General features: G+C 52.9%; 1 protein-coding gene across 8 annotated transcripts in view; it reads right to left on the bottom strand.

Annotated features, from left to right (window-relative positions):
- The window catches only part of ARHGEF18 (Rho/Rac guanine nucleotide exchange factor 18), a 49,263-nt gene extending 27,431 nt beyond the window's left edge, over positions 1-21,832 (bottom strand). For 3 of the 8 annotated variants that reach the window (XM_051639380.1, XM_051639383.1, XM_051639381.1), the window contains exons 1-10: positions 21,706-21,832; positions 16,565-16,701; positions 15,615-16,117; positions 12,923-13,133; positions 12,487-12,601; positions 11,504-11,561; positions 11,245-11,289; positions 10,877-10,957; positions 10,373-10,478; positions 9,666-9,840 (exon numbers count right to left, since the gene is read on the bottom strand). In XM_051639380.1, coding sequence (XP_051495340.1) covers positions 9,666-9,840; positions 10,373-10,478; positions 10,877-10,957; positions 11,245-11,289; positions 11,504-11,561; positions 12,487-12,601; positions 12,923-13,133; positions 15,615-16,117; positions 16,565-16,701; positions 21,706-21,781 — 1,507 coding nt within the window. In that variant the 5' untranslated portion in view covers positions 21,782-21,832. Of the gene's footprint in view, positions 1-3,507; positions 3,582-9,665; positions 9,841-10,372; positions 10,479-10,876; positions 10,958-11,244; positions 11,290-11,503; positions 11,562-12,486; positions 12,602-12,922; positions 13,134-15,614; positions 16,118-16,564; positions 16,702-21,705 lie in introns of those variants that run through there. The other 5 variants (XM_051639387.1, XM_051639388.1, XM_051639384.1 and 2 more) reach the window with 4 other exon arrangements.
- Positions 21,833-22,696: the final 864 nt, after the last annotated feature.

The following is a 22,696-nucleotide window of genomic DNA, read 5'->3' as shown; positions in this document are numbered from 1 at the left end:
CCTGGGCACCTTGTTAGGCTGACTGTAAAAGGGATATCAGCTTAAAAATGTATTTCAATTTTAAAATCATGCACTTGCTCTGTTCAAGATAACAGCTTCTATCACTCTCAGTAGGTATTTTTCACTTAATCAGCTGACATATCTAATGGTGCTGTGTATTAGTTTCCTCTGCTGCTGAAAGGTTCTTTACACAACAGGAGAGAACATACCAGAAAACATGGAAAAGCAACAGAAAAGCCTCAGAAAAGCTGCAGATGAAGCCAAGGACTTGATTCCTTAAGACCCTATTTGAAATGCAATTAACTTAATTATTTCCAAGTGGCATTATTGCTGCCTGTGTAAGAGAAGAGAATTTTGAAAACTGACAGAAGAATCAGACTGTTTTGTAACCATTCTTCAGTTCACCAAATAAGCTCCAGCTTCCCCTGCTCAACATGCTTTTGCAGACAGTGCTGACCAAGGACACTCATTAGGGCCCAGAACAAGCACAAATTCTAGTCAACATGATTTATTTTTTCTGCATGTCAGATCGCTCTACCTTCCTTATTCTTCTGGACAGCTTCTCTGAACAGGGTATTAGAGAACTGCAGGGGTCAAGAAAACTAAGATTGAGGGACAGAGGAGAGTGATGGAGTGACAGGAGCCTGCACAGGTTGAGCCTGATACTTAAGAGCAGAGATAGCTATGGAGGGTTGTTAGAGGTGCATGGGAATAATAGGTAGCTACCCTTAGGAAACACAGAGAGGCATCCCAAGAAAAGAAGCTTTGAGAAGAAGCTCTTTTTAAAAGAAGTTTTGAGAAGGGATTCCTGAGAAAGACAGAGCTACAGACTCCAAGGACAGCCAGCCAGGCTCTTCCCTGCCCCGTCTTCTCCTCCCTGCATCACTCCCTGGAACTGCAAGATTAATTTTTCCCAAAATGGATCCTTCAAAGGATTTCATTTCAACACAGACTACGCAGAAAGGCAGCAGCTCTGGCTGGTGTTGAGACCAGCAGTTAAAGTGCCCACACACCTGGGAGGTACATGGATTTGGGTGGTTACCTGACTGGATAGGGACAGGACCCCTGCTGCTACAGCTAGAGGTACAATCGCAATCAGCACCACACATGGCAACAAAGCAATGCCACCATGGTTGTTTTTGGGCTTAAATCAAAGGTTTTGGAATTAAGGCTGTGAATTTTGGGAGCACCACATTATCCCACATCTGCTTACTACCTGCTGCTGCCAGTGATGTCCTATTGCTCAGGGACAGGCTAACTGAAGCAAGGGCCTCATCCAGCAAAGATATTTCAGACCAAGAGGCTCACAAACACCATAAAAGATCCTGTTCTCACTTGAGGGTAATAAAATTAATACCTGGTATAATAAAAAAAACAACAAGCCACTTCCCTTATTAATGAGATGCTTTCCCAAAGGTTCACAGGAACCAATTTACAACTTAAGAGCATTTTATTGGATGAGACATTACAATGCCCAAAAGCCTAACACTGATTCACAGTGTGCAAGAGGGCAATGAACCCAGCTGAAAAAGGGCAGGTGAATACATTTTCTCCCCCAGCTGGAATAGCTTCCAGTGGATCAGACACTGGCAATGGCCTATAAATGTCTTCCAGAATTGGATTCCAGGACAAATCTATGACTCACCAAATATTATGAGTATTATGACCCTGACCTTTGGTCTGGAACCATACTGCCCAATCAAATAACTCTTAAAAGGCCATTTGCAAACAACTACAACTGACAGATATGCTGTGATTAATCTGAAATTGAACTAGTGACTTTTTTCTTTTTTAAATGACAGACTAAAAAAAAACCTTTAAAACCCCTAAGTTCAGGCAGGGCCACCTTTTAACATTTATGCTAATGATACAAGTTCAAGCACTATTTTAATGCTAAGGATCTATTTACTACCTATTAGATCTAAGCAGCAGACAAGAGCCATGGACAAAACAGTTTTCTTGTGAAATTAGTAGTTTTTCTGTTTTCAAATGTCCAAGGCTTCAGGGATTAAAGAGGATCCCTTGTCTCTTTTCCTTACCCTACACCATACAAGGTAAATCCTCTCTCTCAAACCAAGAAAGAAAACAACTTGCATATGAATGATTAATACAGAATATAAAACCTTAATTTATACATAGAGCCACACAACATTTCAAACAATACCAGCATTCCAGAAAGAGCAGAGTGGCTTTGTGATAAATCTCCTCAGGAAAGAGGAGGAGCTTCAGTGGAACACAAAGAAGTTTCTCTATTAGGTAAATCCAGGTCATGTATCTTCAGGAACTCAGAGCAGATTTAACTTTGTCCTAGTGGCTTTGGTGATTACTTGTTTTGCTAACTCACCTAATTACTCAGAGGTAAAAACCAAAAACTGGAAGGGGTGCAGGGGGATGAGACACTTGACATTCTGGAGCAGAGACAGTCCATGCAAAAGACCAACACCACTAAATAACCAAGTTTCAGCTTCCCTGTTGAAGCATTCCTCTTTGTCTTTAAAAAAACACAACAACCTGTAATTACTTTATCCCTGTATCTCGTTTTATTGTCAAAATATCAGATAAGTGGAATGGGGGGGTGGGGTCGTGTCATTCCCAACTGCAAGTTCTGGTAGCCTCGGGGTTTTCTTTAAGCACAGAAACCCAAACCAGAAAAAATGAACAGCTGATGTTTCTGTTTTTTAAAGAATGCAAAGCGAAATTAGCATACTCCCCTAAAAGAAATACGAGTACCTTTTCAATTCTCTCACGCTGAACCCTTCCCCCACCCTAGGGGAACGCTACAGAACTGAAGCAGCAACTATGACAATCATAACAGGTATTTAAAATATTTCACAGGTAAACATCAGGTGGAACGACAACACACAGTGTCTGATGGCTCCACGTTCAAGACCTTTTTATGCACAACCCCGGACTCCTCTCCCTGCCGTAGCCCCAGCACTACGGGTGCAGGGCAACGGAGAGGAGGAGGTGCAGGATTTCAGGAGCATTAAGGATGCTCAGACCCAAAACTGGGGCACAAAGCGAACCAGCCTCATATCAGGCTACCTCCCCGGCGCGCAACTCCACCTTTTGTTTCAGCCCCTAGAAGAGGTCTCTGAGGGAAGGACTCGGCTCTTCGCAACCCACGTCCTGCCCCCCAGATTAAGCCTTGAGCTGCTAACGCTGGGAGGACGATAAAACCCTGCGGGATTTGTCACGAAAAGGGACGAGCAACGCGCTGCCCCGGCCAAACTCCGCTGAGGAGGCCGGCGCCGCGTCCCGGCCCCGCGGGACGGGGCCAGACGGAGCGGCGGGCGGGCAGGCCCCGCTGGAAACCCCCTCAGCGCGGGCACTGCCCTGCCCCGGGAGCAGCGCTGCCCGCCACCGGGCCCGCCACCGGGCCGCGGCCTCCCAGCGCCCCGGGCTGGGGGGGGGGGAGGGAGAGACCGGGAAGGGGGTGAGACCGCGGGGAGCCGGGGGCCGAGGCTCGGGGCGCCGGCGGGCGCGGCTGACACCCCGGTCTCTTACCGGAGTCCCCGGGGAGCCGCCGGTTGCGCTCTCGGTCCCCGGAGCCGCCGCCGCAGCAACAAGGGAAGTCCCGGAAGCGAAAGGGGAAAGGCGGCTGCGCGCGTGCGCGGCACGGGGGGGGGCGGGGCCCTCCCCCCGCGGGAGCGCGCGGGGACCCCGGCCCGGCCTGAGGGGCGGCGGCGGCGGGAGCCCCGGGGTCCCCTGGGGGGACGGAGCCCCGGGGTCCCCTCGGGACAGCGGGGGGACGGAGCCCCGGGCTCCCCGCGGGGCGGGCACAGCCGCCCTTGCCCCAGCCGTTCCCTCAGGGAGGGCAGGGGGCGTAGAGCCCGCGCTTTTTCCCTCAGAGAAGGCACCGCAGCCCCAACTTTCCCCTCAGAGAAGGCACCGCAGCCCCAGCTCTTCCCTCAGAGAAGGCACCGCAGCCCCAACTTTCCCCTCAGAGAAGGCACCGCAGCCCCAACTTTCCCCTCAGAGAAGGCACCGCAGCCCCAGCTCTTCCCTCAGAGAAGGCACCGCAGCCCCAGCTTTTCCCCCCAGAGAAGGCACCGCAGCCCCAGCTCTTCCCTCAGAGAAGGCACCGCAGCCCCAGCTTTTCCCCCCAGAGAAGGCACCGCAGCCCCAACTTTCCCCTCAGAGAAGGCACCGCAGCCCCAGCTCTTCCCCCAGAGAAGGCACCGCAGCCCCAGCTCTTCCCTCAGAGAAGGCACCGCAGCCCCAGCTCTTCCCCCAGAGAAGGCACCGCAGCCCCAGCTCTTCCCTCAGAGAAGGCACCGCAGCCCCAGCTCTTCCCCCAGAGAAGGCACCGCAGCCCCAGCTCTTCCCCCAGAGAAGGCACCGCAGCCCCAGCTCTTCCCTCAGAGAAGGCACCGCAGCCCCAGCTCTTCCCCTCATCCCACTGCTAGGGTGGGAGAGACGGCTGGAGCCGAGACCCACCAGACCTGTCCCTGATGAGGGTCTCAGGCCACCAGCCCCGGGTGTGAGAAGCTGTAACTATCCCACCCGCCGGGCGAGCTCCCGGGGAGCTGCGCTCCGTCAGGGCCCGGCTGCGGCAGGAGCCAAGGCTCAACAGGCCTTCTGACAGATGGGATGTAGCATCCCAAGTGACAGCTTTAACATAATAGTTCATGTGTTTGCTCAGCACCCAGGACTCACTCTAAATACGTAATTTGTTATTAAAAGCCTGGTGAGGTTTGCCATTCAAAATGGGCTGAAGTGTTTATGGCCGAGGCAAGGTTGGGGTGCCCGGTGTCCTCATCTACCCCACAACTGTGAGTGCCTGCCCAGGCAGACAAATGGCCAAAGCAAAGGGGAATTATCTTCACTATCAGCAGATTTACACACCGACCCGTATAACTAAATTGCTGGCTGGAAAAAACACCTTTTCCCCAACACCAGCGGGGTTTGACCTAATACCGGCACCAGACCGCCGAAGTACTCTGTGCAGAGAGGAAAAACTAGAAGAGCTCATGACCTAACCTCACCTCCTGATCTATGCTTCACTCTGAGGATTTACAGTAGTGATCTCCATCCCAAGTTTGTCATATTTTAAATCATGGACATCCGAGTTGCCTGTCAAGCCTGAGAACACAACCTACACCATGACAAAACAAACATCCCCTCTCGAAATTTGCCCTACAGCTTTCCCATGCTGCTTTGAAAGAACCTGCCACTGTTTGGGCCAGAATTGTGCTGAAATCCTAGACTACCACAGGACCAATATTGTCTCTGACTTTCCCCACTGTGACCTGTTCAATCAATTTTATTTTTTATCTTCATCTTATAGTTGCAAGCTTTTCAAAAATGCTCCCTTTTGTGCTGCTTCTGTACAGGCCTAAGGTCCCAGTCTTTATTGGGGCCTCTCAGCACTACAGAGAAATAATAATTAAATAAAGCAGTTTGGGGGTAAACAACTGGCTGTCACTTGGTGACAGATTAATCCTTTGGCACTTCAAACTTCGTGCTTTGCTATAACACAAAAGTAAAGCATTGCAGATTGCCCAACTACAGCTGTCATGGAGAGAACGTGCTGTGCTTGTGTGGCTGGCCTCAGGGCATCTCCTCAAAAATCAGAGCAAAAACTGGCACAGCAACCAGCTGAAAGACTCCATAGCTTACAGCGAAGGTTTGGATTACAAAGAAGAGAACAGCACCAACTTTCAAACCCTGTGTCATTCCATAATAACAAAACATTTCTTACTGAATCAGTTGCAGGTAGATTACTGTCGTGCAGCCTTATGTACTTCTCAGGCCAAACGTACAAAATCCTAAGGTTTTACCAAGGCAGGCAAGGAGCAGCACCTTAGAGATGCTCCAGATGAAGACAACACTCCCCAGATAAAAAATGAAAGTGAAAAGCAGAAAAAGAGAAGCACTGAAAATACTATATTCTTCAGCTTCCTTTCCTAAAACCTTGACAGTTTGGTAGAGCCAGCTCCATGTCAGCAGACTTGTAGCTCAGTCAGTATTTCCAGCACTGCAAAACACTTTCCCATTTGCTTTAGATCCTGCTTCATGGGCTTATAACCTCATTAACCCACAGCCTATTGCAGTCGCTCTGCTTTTGCCTGTTTTATTTGGACTCCTGTCAGTAATCATTTATTCCAAGTGGGACTCCCAGGCCATTTATCCCTGTCATCATGGTACAGCAGCCAAAACTCCTTTTTTCCCCCTAAATAGAAGCTTTTTGGCTGCTGCGTCTCTCTCCAGAAATGCAAAGTTTCAGGTTGCCTGCTGCTTTTCAGACTTCTCAAGACTCTGTGTGGGCTGTGAGCAGAAATTTCAGGATTTAAAAAAAAAAAAAGAAAAAAAAGAATCAAGTAATTCCCCCTGACAAAAGCCAAAACTATCCTTCCTGTATCAGCTCATTGGTGCAGTGGGAATCCTGAAAGCAAAAGCGTGCAGGCACAAGTGCCAAGTGAATTTCACACCATGTTTCAAGTCCAAACCGAGGGCCATTCTGGCCTCTCTACTTGCAGATAAAAAAGCATGGGGGGAGGATGTTTGCCTGACAAACTGCAGAGACCCATGCCCTCCACTGACCCACAGAACCATTGTGAGGAAGGAAATGGTTCTCCAAACGTGTTTCACAATGTGCCTTAACTAAGTCCTGGAGAAGAGACGTTACAGCAATTTCTTATAAATCAGCCTCTGTGCCAAAGTAGCCAGCAAGGGTCATCCTAGGACAGGTGGACAGTCTGGTGTCCAGCACAGCCTGCATTATTCAGAAAGATTCATTAATCAAGCACCTTCTCTTAAAGAAAATGAATTTGAAGCCTACCAAACGCTTTGGTTGCAGCTACAGGTTTCCTTTTGAAGATGGTTGATCCAACCTCCCTACAGGGTCCAGGGCTCAGTCTTTCCCGAAATGTAACAGAGATGTAACTCTCCACTGAAGAAGATGTAGAAGACCCACCTCTAACCCAGTGCCCAAGCTCAGCTCTCTAGTAGGGAAGCAATCCGTATTCCATGGTGTATCCTTGGCTGGCCTCCATGGCACAGCCTGCTTGGAGAGCTCTCCTCCTGTCAGGGCTTTCCTGGGACTCATCTAACTCCTTTTGCATAAACTCTGGAAGCATGTTTATAAGAGGGGATTAATTTAGGCACAGAACCTTCTCCAGCCTTGACAGCAAAGGCTCAAAAGGAGCTTTCTCCATTTCCAGGTGCACAATAAACCTAGAGACTCACAGCTCAAAGTTTATGTAACAGCAAAGTTTGGGTGGCCACTGTTGTCGAGGTCCCAGCGACTGCAAACATTCCTCTTTGTTTTTCAGCCCTGCCAGGCTCCTAACATCACATCTGTGAGACTCCAAAACTGGAGCTGCAGAAACAGTCCCACATCTATACTCTGGACACACAGCACAGCCTCCTCCTCCCCTTCTTTGGGAGGCTTTGAGTGGTGTGAGGAGAGATGGGAGGAATTAGGAAGGAGAAAGAAACAAGTTACCATGTACAGGGCCCCCTTCTTCATGGCTCACGTGCATGTTCTTAACAAAGCAATGATTCCTTGTTCTGAACTAAAAGCAGAATTCCTCATGTTGTTTCTTGCTCTTGTAAGAGGAGCTCTTGCTCTGTTTCATCACAGCCATGGAAGCCACTGGACTTTTCCTGTCCACAGGACAGTGAATTACCTCCAGCTTCCTAATATTTTCCCCATCCTTTCTCTGCCTGGCTTCAGCTCACTCCATTCCCTTAACTACCATCCCTTCTTGTCTTTTATTTCCATCAGCCTCTTTTGTTTTCTACCACGTGGTGGTGCTGCCGTTAAAAATACCGTGGAGAGAACATGAACAACAGCACCTGACCATGAGATGGACGGCGAGCTGGCTGGGGGCCCGGAGCGTATAGATGGTGAAGTGTGAGTTCATCATGAGAAAACAAGAGGAGCAGCCAAACGTCCTCAGATCCTGGCAGCAACTACAGCTCAGGCTGAGCCCTGACAGAGCAGCTCACACTTCTGAGAAGCAGGCGAGCCACTCTGGCTGCACCGTGGTTCTGGAGCTTGCTTTTCAAGAGCTCTATCAGTGACTTGTCAGGGGACCACACACTGCTCCCAGCCACAAAAACTGGAGGGAGTGATAACAACTATCAGCTCGTAAAGGTTTCAGCCCAGCATCGTTCATGGATAGGCACTGTCAGGCTACCAGCTGTCACACAAGTCCCAGCCCAGCTCTGACCACAGACAGGACATTAATTTTCACCAACATCTCAGAACCTTGCCCAGTTGTTCAGCCTCAGTTCAAGCCACCACAAAAGGAACAGGCAAAAATAAGCTCTGCTGCCCACGTTAGCTTGGACCTCCTGTCCCTGAGCAGCCCAGAAAGCCAAAGGAGATGTCAGAGACCCAAACACAAACCAATTCCTCAGCCACCTTGGAGTTTTTCTCCTGAATGTTAGCAAGATTCAAGAACACAGATTGTTCTGGAGAAACAGCCTGAAGGTTTCTACACCTCCTGTCCAAGCCCCAGAAATGTACACCAAGCCCTTTGGACAGCTAGCTCCAAGCCCTTGCCCTCCAGGTCACAGATCTCTATGGTGGTTGCTCAGTGAAGCATCCCTCACAGAGACAATGACCTCAGAGTTCCCAGGACCACGCAGAACATGGCTCCAGGCTGCTGGTGCACTGGGGATCAAGGACTATCTGTGTCCTCTCTGCTTCAGGTACTTTTTGTAAAGCAGCATGCAGGACTGCAAGCACAGCCTCTGCCAGGAGGTTCTTCGGGAAGGAGTAACAAGGCATCACTCTGCCTCCTCCCCTAATATTTAGGTTCTCTCTACGTAGCCACAAAGCACTTGGTTTTTGCTGTGGCACCTGCAAAGTGCTCACTAACTGCTGGACCTGTGGTGAATTCTTTTCAGTTCCTCTCCAGCTGTCCTCCAGGGAAAGCACACTCCCAAGAGCACATGTCCAAGGGCAGCCAGTTCTTAGCCCCAGGAAGGTTTTACTGACCTTAAGAGCCTCTGAGAGACTCTTATTGAAGAGCAAGCATGGCTTGAGGACACAGGGTAGAGAAAGAGAGCAATCTTCTCATTTCCAGGTTTTCTCTGCCCACAGACAATCCCTTGGGAATTAAAATGTTCTTCAGTGCCCTGAGTACCTGCTTCAGAGAGGAGGGACAGGGTTTGTCCATCAGCCAAAGCCATGCAGCAGTGCCAGTGCCAGTGCAGGGAGGACACAGCCCCACACAGCAGCCACCACTCCCACAGGCTCTGGGAGGCACCATTTGATTTTCATGTTAGTTCATGAAGTTTTGGATGCTCCAGAAATCCCTGTGCCCCTGCCTAGGGCAGAGGCTGAGCTGAGACATCCCTGCAGCTGTGAAAAAACAGCCTAAAAGATGCAACTTCACTCAGGCAGCAGGGGTGATTGCTTGGGCAAAGCAGAGCTTTGTGGAAAAAAAGATACTGAAGGAAAAGTTGACCTAGAACCGTCCTTGGGGGAAAGGGGCAGGAAATGGTCAAGCGGCCAAAGAAAATGTGGATCAACCATTGCCAGGCAGGATTTAGAGATCATTTAGACTATCTGGAGAAACAACCGAGCCAGGCCAAGCAGGGTGGTGGGGCAGAGGCAAGTCAGGCAGAGAGGGAAAGAATCCAGGAGGAGGATTTAAGCAGAGGAGCAGGCGGGCTGGGGCAGAGCTGCCCCTCAGAGCCGTACTCACTCAGGCACTGCAGACCACTTTTATTCACAAGAGGTTTGGCACACAGTGAGCAGCTGGTGCAACTGGAGAAAACCCCTGGCACAAGCTGGTGCCTATTGATCTCTTTCCACCTCTCTTTTGGCTCCTTTGTCTCTTTCTCCTTCTCTCTCTCTTTTGGCTGCTCTTTGTTCTTACCCTGGAAGGAGACAAACACAGCTTGGTTACAGGCCTCAGGCTGCCCACAGGTTCCTTTTGCTGCTGCTAAAAATGAAATGCAGAAAGCTGGTGTGAGCAAGTACAGTGAGCACTTCTGTGCCCAAACTTTTGGGATCATAATGCTTTTCCCAGATGCCTCCCTAAGGCTTGGGCCAGTCCCTCTAGGCAAGGTCCATGCGTGAGGACAGGCAGGACACAGCACTGCAGCAGGAGTTGTGCCTCTGCAGGCTCTGCTGATCACCACAGTGGGTGCTCCAGGCACTGCACTCCTCTCCTGGTCTGCACAACTTGAGCTGAGACAGCATGAGAGCAGCCAGAACATGCCCTGGAGCAAGGTGGGCTGAAAGTTGGGGGCCACTCTATCCAGTACGATATGTTAGGGCTCACAGTGCATCTGCTGACCAATATACAGGCCTCAAACACCCAAAACAATCCAACTGACTGGGTCAGAGCCCCTTTTCTACTTGAAAAATTCAGCGGTCCCTTCCACAAAGTAAGTACCTCTCCCTCACCTTATCCTTCTGCCAGGACCCAGTGACTCGGCTCCGCAGGGAACTCAGACGTCTCATCACCTTCGTGCCCTTCTCTGCTTTATCACTCTTCCCACTCTCCTCGTTTCTGAAACAAGACCAAAAACATCTTCACTAAGGGGCAGTTAACTGACCAACCACAAGTCAGGGAGAGCCCTGATGAACTTCATCTGAAGCCTGACTTTAAGACCCCATCTCTCAGCTTTCCACCTCCTGGTGGATCTGGTTTGGCATCACTCATGTCATTTATTAATGGGACACTTGCAAATAAGGGGCTGTACTTTCAAATTGCATGGGTGAGTCCTGGCTGGCTGTGGTTTTGTTCCGTGTGAGGCACAACGAGGCCCTGATCCTGGCTACACCCACTGCAGACACCAGGGTCCTGCAGACAGTATTAGCAGGGCTGTAGAGCTTAGATGGAGGAGGGCTCAAAATCAGCCTGCTCTGGGGACACAGAGTGTGTGGGTCACTGTCTGTCTCACTTACTCATTAGACAGGAACTCAAACCAGGTGATGTTCTGCTGGGAAGAACTGCTGCCTTCTTGCACACAAGCTCTCTTCTTTGCCCTGTGTGGGGAGAAGAAGATGAGACACACAGCAAAGAACACGAGAGCAGAACTTCTGGGTCAGCAGAAAGGCTCATCTTTGGAGATGGGGCAGGAAGATGTTTAGAGTTACAGAAGAAGCAGGTGAAATGCTCCTTCTCCTTGCAATTCTACACTAGTTTAACTGGAAAAATACAGTGATTCTGGTACCCTGGGGATTTGCCCTTCAGGGAACCAAGTGTCATTTGCCAGGTGGGTCCTAGGCAGATCCGTGACCTCCCCACCCATGTCCCTCTCCCACACACTTACCCATGATATTGTTTCAGCTCCTGAAGTACCTGGTGGACAATTAGCCTACCAGGGATGGGGCAGAAGAAAAGCAAGAGATTAGAAAATGCCTTTGCAAAGACATTTTGCACCCCCCAGAGCATCAGGTCCTGGTTTACAACCAGCCACTCAGCTGTGCCCCAGCACTGAGTGGGATCTCCTTTGCTGTTGCAGCTCCAGTAGCTCAGACACACTCAAGACCCTTCACCACCTCAAAACAGCCAGGACTGACAATACCTACACATGGTCTGGGGACACGTGGTCCTTCTCCAGCATCTCCAGAGCAGGGGGTTCAACACCTGGAACACAAAACACTCTCAGCAGGGATCCTGGTTTGCCTTTGGGGGGCACCATGTTGCAAGCTATGGGACTGGACCCCCTTAATCCTGCTGGGCTCCCACTCTGGCTTTGATGGAGGGGGAGTAGTTCTGGGAAGAGTGAGGGAAGGAAAGGTTGCTTTGCATTCCTGTGGGGGAGGTGAGGGCTACATCACTTTTCTGTGTTACTCCTCCCTTCTCCTGTCTGTATTGGATTAATGTCTGAGGATTCTGCTTGCAGATAAAGGGTCAGAGCTGATACCACCCCAGAGACCCTTCCCATGACAGCCAGCTTCCCCTCCACTTCCCAGGCTGTGCCCTTAGCAAGCCTCTACATTTTCTTCTGGGTAGTCCTCACAGGTGGGAGAAGTTAAGGGCTTCCGGCAGCACAGAAAAAGCCAAAATTAAGTTTACAGGAGCTAGAGTGCCTTTGTTTTTATACAGTTCTTTGGCTTTCAGTGCAGAAACCAATATCTGAGAGTTTTGTCCCAGAGCCTGCTCCCCCCAGCTCTGCACGGGGGGTTGTGAAGGGCACTGCTGTCAGGAGGGGCCTGCACACAGACCTCGTTTGCCCCATTCCTGGGGGCACAGGAAGGGCACATTTAACCCCAGGCAGATGGAGCAGTGCCTTTTGTTCCTAGAAAACCATCTTTGCTTGGTGTGAGTAGGGAGTGATGGATGCAGCAGCCGTGGAGTGGTCAGGTGGCAACGTGACACTGGGGACAGGCACTGAACTTAGCCAGGATCAGACTCAAAGTCAACTTGACTTTTGATGTCAGGAGCTCCTGGGACCTTGTAGAAGGACAGGGTAGAAGATGTCTAGGCTTGCAGAGCCTACATCTCCAGTTCTTCATCAAAACAACTTGACTCATTTAATGCCATGTATATAGAGAGAGTCTGTACCAACCTTCCACAGGTGGAAGAGAAGTGTTGAAGCTGCAAGGAATCTGAGGGGAGACAACTGTCTCACAGGCTGATGGGACAGACTTGGACCTCAATCTCTTCCCATTGGTGCCACATGCCTGGAGAAGTAAAAAGTCACGGACATCTTTGGTCTTTTGTGCACCAGACTTTTCTTAGGGACGGGACAAGAGGCAACAGGCACAAGTTGCAGCAAGGGAAATTCCAGCTGGATTTAGGGGAAAAGAGGGCTGTGCATCAGCCAGCTCCCAGAACAGTTTGTCCCAGAGCAGGGAAAGCCCATCCCTGCTGAGGTTCCTGCAGACCTCCTGGCATTCAAGGCTGGCATGGAAGGAGTCCAGCCTGCAGCTGGCACCTCCCTGTGTTGCCTCCTGCACCCCCCAGCTTGCTCTGCTGCTGTACCCACCCTCTGGCACACTCACCCTCTCCTGGGTGCCAGGGCTGAGCATGAGGCTTGGGTGCAGTGGCTCTATCTCCACTTTGATCACCGTGCCAGCCCTGCTGCTGCTGCTCCAGGTTTCCAGTTCCCCTTTGGGCAGATGAATGGACACACGAGGCTGTGGGCAGGACTGGCCCTTCTGCACATCCTCCTGCTCTGGGTCACTGCCTGTTTCTGTGGTATCCAGGCTGAACCTAATTCAAGGAGGAGGAACAAGCCAGGTTAGCAGATCCTTGTGTTGGATCTCTGAACACAAGAAGGACATGGAGCTCCTGGAGAGAGTCCAGAGGAGGCCACAGCGATGATCCTTGGGCTGGAGCAGCTCTGCTCTGGAGCCAGGCTGGGAGAGTTGGGCTGTTCAGCCTGGAGAAGAGAAGGCTCCAGGGAGACCTTAGAGCACCTGCCAGTGCCTGAAGGGGCTCCAGGAAAGCTGGGGAGGGACCTGGGACAAGGACAGGGAGGGAGAGGACAAGGAAGGATGGATTAAAACTGGAAGAGGGAGATTGAGGTGAGACATGAGGAGGGAATTCTGGAGTGTGAGGCTGGTGAGACCCTGGCCCAGGTTGCCCAGGGAAGCTGTGGCTGCCCCATCCCTGGCAGTGTTGAAGGGCAGGTTGGATGGGGCTTGGAGCAACCTGGGCTGGTGGGAGGTGTCCCTGCCCATGCAGGGGGGTTGGATCTAGATGATCTTTAAGGTCCCTTCCAACCCAAACCACTCCACAATTCTATGAACTATCTTGTTGTGCCAGGCACAGCACAGCCCCTGCCATGTCCTGGCTTTAGGTGGAGAGTCCTAAAGAGCTCGTGCAGCTGGGACAAGGAGGGTCACCACAGCAGGCACATGGAAAAGGGAATGTCAGGGAGCATCAGCTGGGAAACCAAGTCCTGAGCCTGTTGAAAACAGCTCCTCTGGCTGCCACCAGTGGGTCCACAAGCTCCTTGGTCACTGGGATGTTTAGTGCCAAGCAGCTGTTGTGGATCTCTTAGCAACCCCTGAGACTGTGCAGCCACCCAGGCATGGCCTGCCCTGCTGACTGCAATGCCAGCAAAGTCCCTCTGGCTCTTTAGAAATGGCAGATGTTGTCATTTCTCAAGTCATCACGGTGGCATCAGATCATAAATCCTGCTCCCACCACAGCCCAGCTTCAAGGAAGGAAAAAGAAATCCTTTTCTGGGAAACCAGGGGAGGACCAGCTCCCCCAGTGCCCCACGGTTTCCTGAACACCAAGTGCTGCTGCAGAGCCAACAGCATCAGAGCAACATGATGGATGGGGCTCGGTGGAAAATCTTACTCTCTGCATGGGTTCTGTCTGCAGATCCCTGTCACTTCATTCCTGCTGCCAGACACAGGCTTCAGGAAGCATCTGCTTAGGGGACAGCAGGGATGAGTCCCCTTCCCAGGCTTAATCCCCCTTTGAGGGGACCCAACAAGTCCCTGACCCTGGCAGCCCCTTCATGCCACCATTGCTCACGTGGCTTATGCAGCATAAACTGCGAATGATCCACGGGCACATGGAACAATAGGTCCAAGAACCAAAGTCTGAGCTTGATAAACAACTGCCAGGATTTCAGGCTGAGATAATTTGAGGGTACCTTATAAGGAGGAGAGAGATAAAAATAGTTCTTGCTGGCTAACTCCCAGTTATCCGGGAGATCAATACGTTTGTCAGCAGGGAGGGGATACATGTAGGAACCTGGAGCCCAAGGCATTTGTGTGGCAGGAGCTCAGCAGGGCAGGGATGCCAGGCCTGGAAACTGCTCCCAGCCAGAGCTCAGCATCACACCACAAAATACACTCTCCTCTGCAGCCACAGGGAGGACAAAGGGCTGGAGGACACTGCAGGCACAGGCTCCACCAAGCCAGCTCACAGACAAGAGGAAAAAGGATTTGATAGAGCTTTCTTAATCCCTCTGGGTTGAGCAAAGTTCCCTTTGAGCCAGAGGATGGAGGCCATCCAGCACAGGGCCAGAAAGATGCTGAGAGGAATGAAGCATCTGCCCCATGAGGAAAGGCTGAGGGACCTGGGGCTGTTCTGCCTGGAGAAGAGGAGGCTGAGGGGGGATCCCATCAGTGCTTGTCAAGATCTGCAGGGGGTGTCAGGAGGATGGGGCCAGTCTCTTTTCTGCAGTGTCCAGTGACAGGACAAGGGGCAATGGGCACAGGAGGTTCAAGTTAAACATAGGGAAAAACTTCTTGACTCTGAGGGTGGCAGAGCCCTGGGACAGGCTGCCCAGGGAGGTGGTGGAGTCTCCTTCTCTGGAGACATCCCAAACCCATCTGGATGTGTTCCTGTGGGATCTGCTTTAGGGGACCCTGCTCTAGCAGGGGGTTGGACTAGATGATGTTCAGAGGTCCCTTCCAACCCTAACGACTCTATGACTCTAAGGTTCCCTCCAGACAAAGGTGATCTCTCCCCAGGTGACAGCTCCTCTTCCCAGCCCCAGGAAAGGAGGGTCTCCTACTGCCAAGGAGACATTAAAGCTTCTTTCTGCCCTAGCGTCTGCTCCTCCACATCCCACCCAACATGAGCAGTAGGCATCCAGCTGCTTTGGCAGATGCTGACAAGGGAGGGAGACCACCCAGCAGCAGCTGGAGCTCAGGGCAGTGTGGCTGCTCCAGCCTCACAGGGTCACTGTTCCTTAGACACCAGGTACTGCTCCTGGTCCTGCCTCACCTGCGCCTGCAGTCCACGGGTGACAAAGGGCTCTCCCAGCTGTGCCTCCGAGAGGTAGACATGGATCTCACCAGCGTGGGGAAGGACTCCTTGGCCTCCTCCTGCAGGTCCAGCTCTTTGCCTGCCTCAGCAGGACCCTCGGAAGCGCTGGTACCATCTTCTGGGGCAGCTGCAGGGGAGCTGAGGCGGGCTCTGCTCAGGCAGTGGCAGCCGGGCCGGTCGTAACGCGCGGAGCAGGGAACGGGGCTGGGAAAAGCAACATCCACAGACAGTCTGTGCAGAGCCCCCGGCCTCTCTTCCAGGAGGCGAATGGCAGACACAGCCCGGGCTGCTTGTTCTGGCTGTGCTGCCATCTCTGAAGTTGCTTTGGGAACCGGTGGGCTCAGGAGTCCCAGATCTCTGTAATACTCCGTGCCCTGGAGGGCAGAATCCGAGAGCAGGTCCTCTGTGCTGCTGTGCAGGTCCAGGGCTGGGACATCCAGCTCTGTGGAAGACGAGTCCTCCTGCAAAGGCAGTGACAGCTCAGCCCCAGTGCACAGATCCCACCTGAGAGCCTTGCACTTGGGGACACTGCCCAGGCAGAGCTGAAGCTGCTTTTCTTTCCCTTCTCGTGGCAAGCAGCCCACCTGCAGCTGGGTTTCTCAAACCTGACTTCCCACCAGCAGCACTTCCCTGCCACAGGCCTGCCCCAGCCCCACCAGCTTGGCTTCCTCCACTCCTTGAGATCTCTCTGGGCCTTATTCCCCTTCACACCAGTACAAAGCACAGAGCTGGGACTTCCCCAGCAGCAGAAGCAGTATCACCTCGTATCCCTGGATAGTCTGGCTCTGTACCCCTTTCCCCCACCCTTATTCTGTCACAAAACCCTCTGAACATGGTACTGAGCACCCAGGTTGCTGACCCCAGCTCCTGCCTGGCATGGTGGCAGCAGAAGAAAAGAGGACACTTGCCTTTTCTTCAGCCATGCTGGTGCAGAAGGTGTCATCCTCAGCAATCAGGGATGGGAGGAAGCGTTTGGGGCTGGGACACTCCAAAGCAGGGGAGCTGTGGTCAGAGAACTCCCGTAGGCACGGCTTGCAGTCAGACCCTGCCAGACAGAGAAGGTCACAGCACCTGAGCAGGTGCCCCAGAGGGATGTAAAATCAGCCCTGGACAAGACAGGTGACATTGGGCCTCACTGAAATGCTCCACGTGGCCCTCTGCTCCCTTGCAGGCAGGCACTGCCAGGCAGTCCCAGCACCTCAGCAGCCTTCATCCCCTGGGAACCTGCTGCCAGGGGCCCCAAACAGCAGCAGCTTCATCCCTCAAGCCACAGCATGTGCAGGGCAGAGACCAGGCTTGTACCAGCCCCTCCTAGGATGCCCTGTGCTCCAGAGGCTGTTTCCACAGTAACACAGAGGAGTTAAGCACATTTTCACAACTGTTATTAACATCATGGACCTTTACAGCAGGAATCTGTGAAAAAAAAAACCCCACTACTGACTGGTTTTATTTTCATCCATAAGGAAGAAAGGATGCCACTAGGAGGCCAAACTGCAGGCACAGACTCCAGACAATGCTGGATGTGCAGAGCAAGAGCAGGAGGTTGTAGCTCTCCTGTTGTTCACTCCTGTGGATTTTCCCCACGCAGAGTGTGAACCTGAGTGTGTGTGCACCACCCAACAGCTCCTTGAGAAACAAAACCAAAGTCTGGACAGCCTTGATGGTACAGTAGATGGTCCAGCTGACTGAAGCACATTCCTATGCAACAAGACACACTGTTAAACCTTAGCCACCATCTCCAAACCATCCCATGACTCACAGAGGCCTTTTTATTCCTTGGAGGAATATCTGAGCTGTATTCCTTAGATACAGCTGAGGTGAGGGGAGAACGGCCAGGCTGTTGGCTGAAACATGGTGGTGGGTCTCTGAAGATGCAGAGAACAATAGTGAGAGACTGCAAGAAGCCATATCCAGGGGGAAAAAACCAGCAAGCAACTGCTAGAAACCCATCCTACTCCAGGAAAGCCAAGTATAAAAACATGAATATCAGGAAGATACTGTTAAGAAGCACACTGTTGGAACCCTTGCATCCTGCTGTGGGTTTCAGTGCTGTGCAATGCAGCCAGAACTTGCCTGGTGCCAGCTAGAAAAAGGCAGCAAACGTGAGGGAGAGGGTGGAGGTTTGTTCCCTGGATCCTGCTGCAGGCTGCAGATGCCAGATTTCCTGCTTGAAGGAGCATTTGGTGTGTTTGAACGTGTGTGGTAACTTCAAGTGAGGGTCTATAAATAATACAGAAGGCAAGCAAACTCTGAAGGCACTATTTTAATCAAGGGTTTTCTAACTCTGAGAGCAGTGGGAAGTTTGAAACAGGGTTTCCAGCAAGGTTGTAGAATTTACTTCACGAGGCATTTTTAATTAATAGACACATTCCTGCCCAGGATGAGCCACATCTATAATGCTCCAGCTGGAAATCTGGCAGAGGTTTAGGGAGCTGTTGAACATCAGCTTTTTGGTTCCTCAGATGCACCTGGATTGCCTCTAATCAGCTCGTCATCACAAATCAGCATTTTGAGGTGAAGACAGATTGGAACCAGGGCAAGTTTGGGCATGAGCTTGTAGGAAACTGAGCAGCCAAAGATGCCAGGAAAAGCCACTGAACCCCCAAAATGGGCTGGGGTGAAGGTGGAAAGGACCCATGGGAGTAACCAGGTGGTGGGGAAGATCCCAGGGGGGGAAATGGTCAAAGGAAGAAAGGAATAGAAGATTCCCTGCCCTCAGTCTCCCTCACAGCAGCAAACTCTGCACAGGGAAAGCAGCAGAGCCCCAGGCAGGAGCTGACAGACACTGTGGCCTGACAGAGGCCAGAGCCCTGGCCTGCAGGTTTAGCTAAAACAAAGAGGTTTTTTCCTCCCAAGCAGGGTCTGACTGCCCTGCCAAGGCTACACTGGGCTTGCACCAGGCTGCAGCTCTGAAATGGATCCCTGGAACAGAGTCAGCTCTTCAGAGGCCTGGAAAATATTCCCTGTGCTCTGGCTTGTGCCGTGCAGGGCTCAGGATTTGGCCAAGACATAGCCCGGAGTCAACAGACCCCCCTCCAGACCCACCAAACAACTTATATCCTCCTCAGAGACTTCAGACACTCCTGTTCAACAGGTGATAAATCAGTTTTTGCAGCCAGGCCCTGGTGAGCTTGGTGGCAGTGGCAGCAGCACGTGGCACACACGGGGCTGCAGGGATGGGGAGACCATTTTAGGCAATGTCTGAGCACCAGACATGACAATTCAGGGCTCCCTGGGGCCTGGGGGGGTTGATGCTGGGCTGGCACCTTGTGTGGAGCTGAGCTGTGCAGACCCTTGGGCTGATAGAGGGGAAAAAAACTTTCTGGCATCAAGTTATGGCACAAGGAGCAAGGAAAGGCCAGGATGGAGCAGGTCTGAGGGGCTGTGAACATCCCTATATCCACGATGGAGGTGCTCAGCCATTTATCAGCAACTGTGAGAAACTCTGGACCTCTTCAGCCTCCTGGACTGCTTGGAAGGTCCTGTGCTCTGCCAGGGTGGTGAGGGGATGGGGCACCCCAGCTCCCTGGCATGGTGGGCAGCAGGGATCAGCTCTACTCAGCTGAAGCTGGAGATGGGATGACAAAATGACACTTCCAAGAACATAGGCTGGTTGCTGCAGGAGAACATTAAGCAGATTAGGTATTGTAGTTGCTTAATTCTCCTGTGGCTGGGCACCATAAAAGGTTATTGCTGCAGGGAGAAGCCTCATCTGAGGAATTCCCAGGGCAGAGCTGGGGAGGAAGCATTGCTGGCTGGGCTGGGCAGGTCCCTGCACACGAGTGGAGCTCTGCTGCACTTTGCCAGAGCTTCCCAGCAGGCCAGACGTGACAGCTCTGAGCTCCTGCCTGGGGAGGAAGGAAGCAGTGACAGGCGTCCACTGCATGTGACAGTCTGGGACAGTCTCGGGGGGGATTTGGTGCTGTGGGAACAGTGGGGTCACCAGCTGAGCTGGTTTGTCTCAAGGAAGAAAACCCCATGCTGCTGGAACCACGTGCAAGGCCACGGGGAGCCCGACAAAGATTTAAATACTTCCATTTCAGAGCTACAGTCCAATCTCCTGCAACCACCTCTCTGGCCTTGCCTCAGATGGGCTGGATGCTGGAGATGCACCCACAAGTGTCAGAGATGGAGACAGCACCAGGGCAGGAGCAGCTCTCAGCAGTGGCCCATCCTCACCTGCCCACTCCTCTGCTTGGCACAGGATGCTGCAGGTCCCTGAGCAGCCCTGGAGCCAGGCTGGCGTGGGAAACATCAGAGGAAACCTGGATGTCAGCTCTTGCCGTGCAGGTCACATCCTCTGAGCATCAAACACTCTCTGCGTTGCCACTGGGGAAAGGCCACACCAAAGGCAGCAGGACAAAGGGGCTGCTCAGTTCTGCTAAGTGAAACAATCCCAGGAGGAAGGAAAGACCAGAGAGTCTGGGCATTTCCCAGCAATCCGGGGTAGAGGCTGTTGGGAAGCCATGGAGAGCATCACTGACAAGAAACAAAAATGATCCCACCACCTGCTGGCTCCTGCCCAGCTGCCCTTCACCTGCGGCCCTGTGGGATGTCTGGAGCAATCGGGTAAAACCTCTGGAAGGCCAGTGCTAAACTGGTTGTGCCAAACTGGGACGAAGCTCAGGCCTGGGCTGGGCCCCACAGCAGGGGCCGTTGGCAGCCGGGGGGTTTGGAGGCTGGAGGAGGGGAGGAGATAATCTGCCCAGCACTGTCCCCAGCTGCACGCCGAGCTGCTGGCTTATCGGGGCGCGTGGGGCCTGGCTGCTGGGCACGAACAGGGGAGCCAGGAGCCAGCACAGCCCCTGGCTTAGCTGAAGGGTCTGAGAGGGGTTTGCAGCCCCTCTGATGCTCTCCAAGTCACGAGAAAGAGTCACCACACGCAGATCCCTCCAGGGACTCCACCGGGACCTTCGCTCGGTCCCGCGTGGAGCAGCAAGTGCCGGGGAGCGGAGCTGAGCGAGACCCAAACGTTTTGTGCCCGCAGCACAAAGCCCTGGCAGGACAAACTGCTCTGTGAGCACACCCTGGGGGGAGAGCTCTGCTGAGACACTCTCCAGAGCAGTCAGTGCTCGTGAGCCCTGTGAGGCTGATTTATTTATTATCTAAATTACACACCCCCCCCCCCCCGAGCCTTCCCAGTGAGCCCATAACCGCCCAGCAGGCACAGCACTGGGGGGGCTGGAGTGAGGTGTCCTCATCACAGACCAGAGCCAGCACAACCCTGTCTCCCGCTCTGAGTTAACCTTCCTTTGGCCACTCAGTTTGGAGCTTGGTCTCCAACACATTCACATCCAAGGAAAATTGCAGGGGGGGAGATGGAGGGGGGGGGGGGAATAATGAGGGAGAAAGGGAATTGAGAGCTCTAATGCCACAGATAAAGGCACCCAAAAGCCTCAGCCTGAAGGCAGTGTTTGAGGGCAAGGACAGCAGTGTCCTGCTCCTCCAGGGCTGCAAACATCCAGCTTCCCAGGGCTTTCAGTTCCCTCTTTCCAAGTCCCAGCACTCCATGCAGGAATGAGGCCAGTTCACACCATGGCTGGCATTTCCCGTCCCTGCTGTCGGTGCCTCACAAACCTCCTGCCTCAGGCTCTGCTCCCAGCCAGGGGCTCTGCTCGCAGCCCCTCTCCCAAAGGCAGCAGGAATCTTTATCCCAGCACCTGCTCCAACACCAGACTCTGGACATAAGGCTCAGCCCTGGCCTGGCTGCCGTGCAGGGACAGTTTCTGCACCCCCGGGACCTCCAGCTCACCGGCAGCCACCCAACCGACCCGTTACAAAACCAGAAGGATGATATTTAACCCGTCGCCCAGCTCCTAAAAATGCGTTAACCTGCCTCGAAAAGAAGACGAAAACAGAGGGCAAAAACGCTAACCAACACTTAGGCAGCATCCCCCTCCCTGAGGAGCAGGGGGTGCCCAAACACCAGGCTCTGCCAGGGGACCCCAACTCTCTTTGCTACCTGCTCCTCCAGGACAGGCTCTCCCGACCGCCCCGCAGCCCCGCTCCGGAGCTCTCCGGCTGTTCCCCCCACGGACGAAGCCCTTACCTCTCTTAAAGGACCATCTCTTCTTCCAGCGCTTTGAGAAGGAGGGCCAGGAGTGGTTGAGCAGCGAGTCTGACATTGGGGAGCCCGGTGCGAGGCGCAGCCCCAGGCAGAGCCGGCAGCGCAGAGCTCGGCGCTCCCAGGCAGCGCTGCAGCCCCGGGGCTGCCAAGGGGGGAGTGGAGGAGCCAAGTGTTTTGTCAGAAGTATCAGCTGATGGAAGCTGTAGCCAGAGAGAAATTCCTGGTCTCTGGCGTTCCCACCTGTGTGGCAGGTCAGTGACTTCCTAAGAGTGGAGCTCGGGGATAAGTGACCCCAGAGCACACACACACACAGAGCCCCTGGACCCTGCTCCAGGCTGGCAGATGGAAACAGAAAATGAGCTGCGAAAGCCCCATCACCCCTTTCCCCACTGCCAAAACCACCCTGCTCTGTTCATCAGCTTCAGCCTGATGAACCATCACCTGGAGGGCAGCTCTGCAGGGGCAGAACCTTCACCTGGGAAATGCAGGGGGAGAGCTCAGACCACAGGCTTGACATTCGCACTTTTGGCACCATTTCCAAGTGCCATGGCAGAGCCTCTGCAAGGGAGGGCACGAGACCCTCTCCATCTGCAACATCAGCATCATCCCACACAGGAGGCAGGTGAGAACAATCACAGCTGTCTCCAAACTGGAGCCTGAATTCCTCACCTTGAGGTTTCCACACCCACTGCTCCTGGTTGCCACCTGCCCCACAACCCAGCCCAGCTCCAAACTTTGCTCCCAGCACCTCGGTTAGGCTGAAGCAGCCAAGATTTACCCCTGTGAGGCTCCTGGGCCAGACTGAACCTTCTCCCTGCTGTTCAGCTCATGCCTGCGGCCTTGCTGGGCAGAGCCCAGATGGTCTGGGAATGGCCAAAGGCACCTCCATGGCACAGAGCCCGTGCTGGTGTTATGGAAAAGCAGGTGATGAAGAGCCTTTCCTTTGCCTGGCCACAAACTCTGAAGTGTCACC

The sequence above is a fragment of the Apus apus genome, chromosome 24, assembly GCF_020740795.1.
Source record: "Apus apus isolate bApuApu2 chromosome 24, bApuApu2.pri.cur, whole genome shotgun sequence".
In the NCBI taxonomy this organism is placed as follows: domain Eukaryota; kingdom Metazoa; phylum Chordata; class Aves; order Apodiformes; family Apodidae; genus Apus; species Apus apus.
The sequence above is the reverse complement of the archived record's forward strand: the minus strand, read 5'-3'. Positions and strand labels throughout refer to the sequence as shown.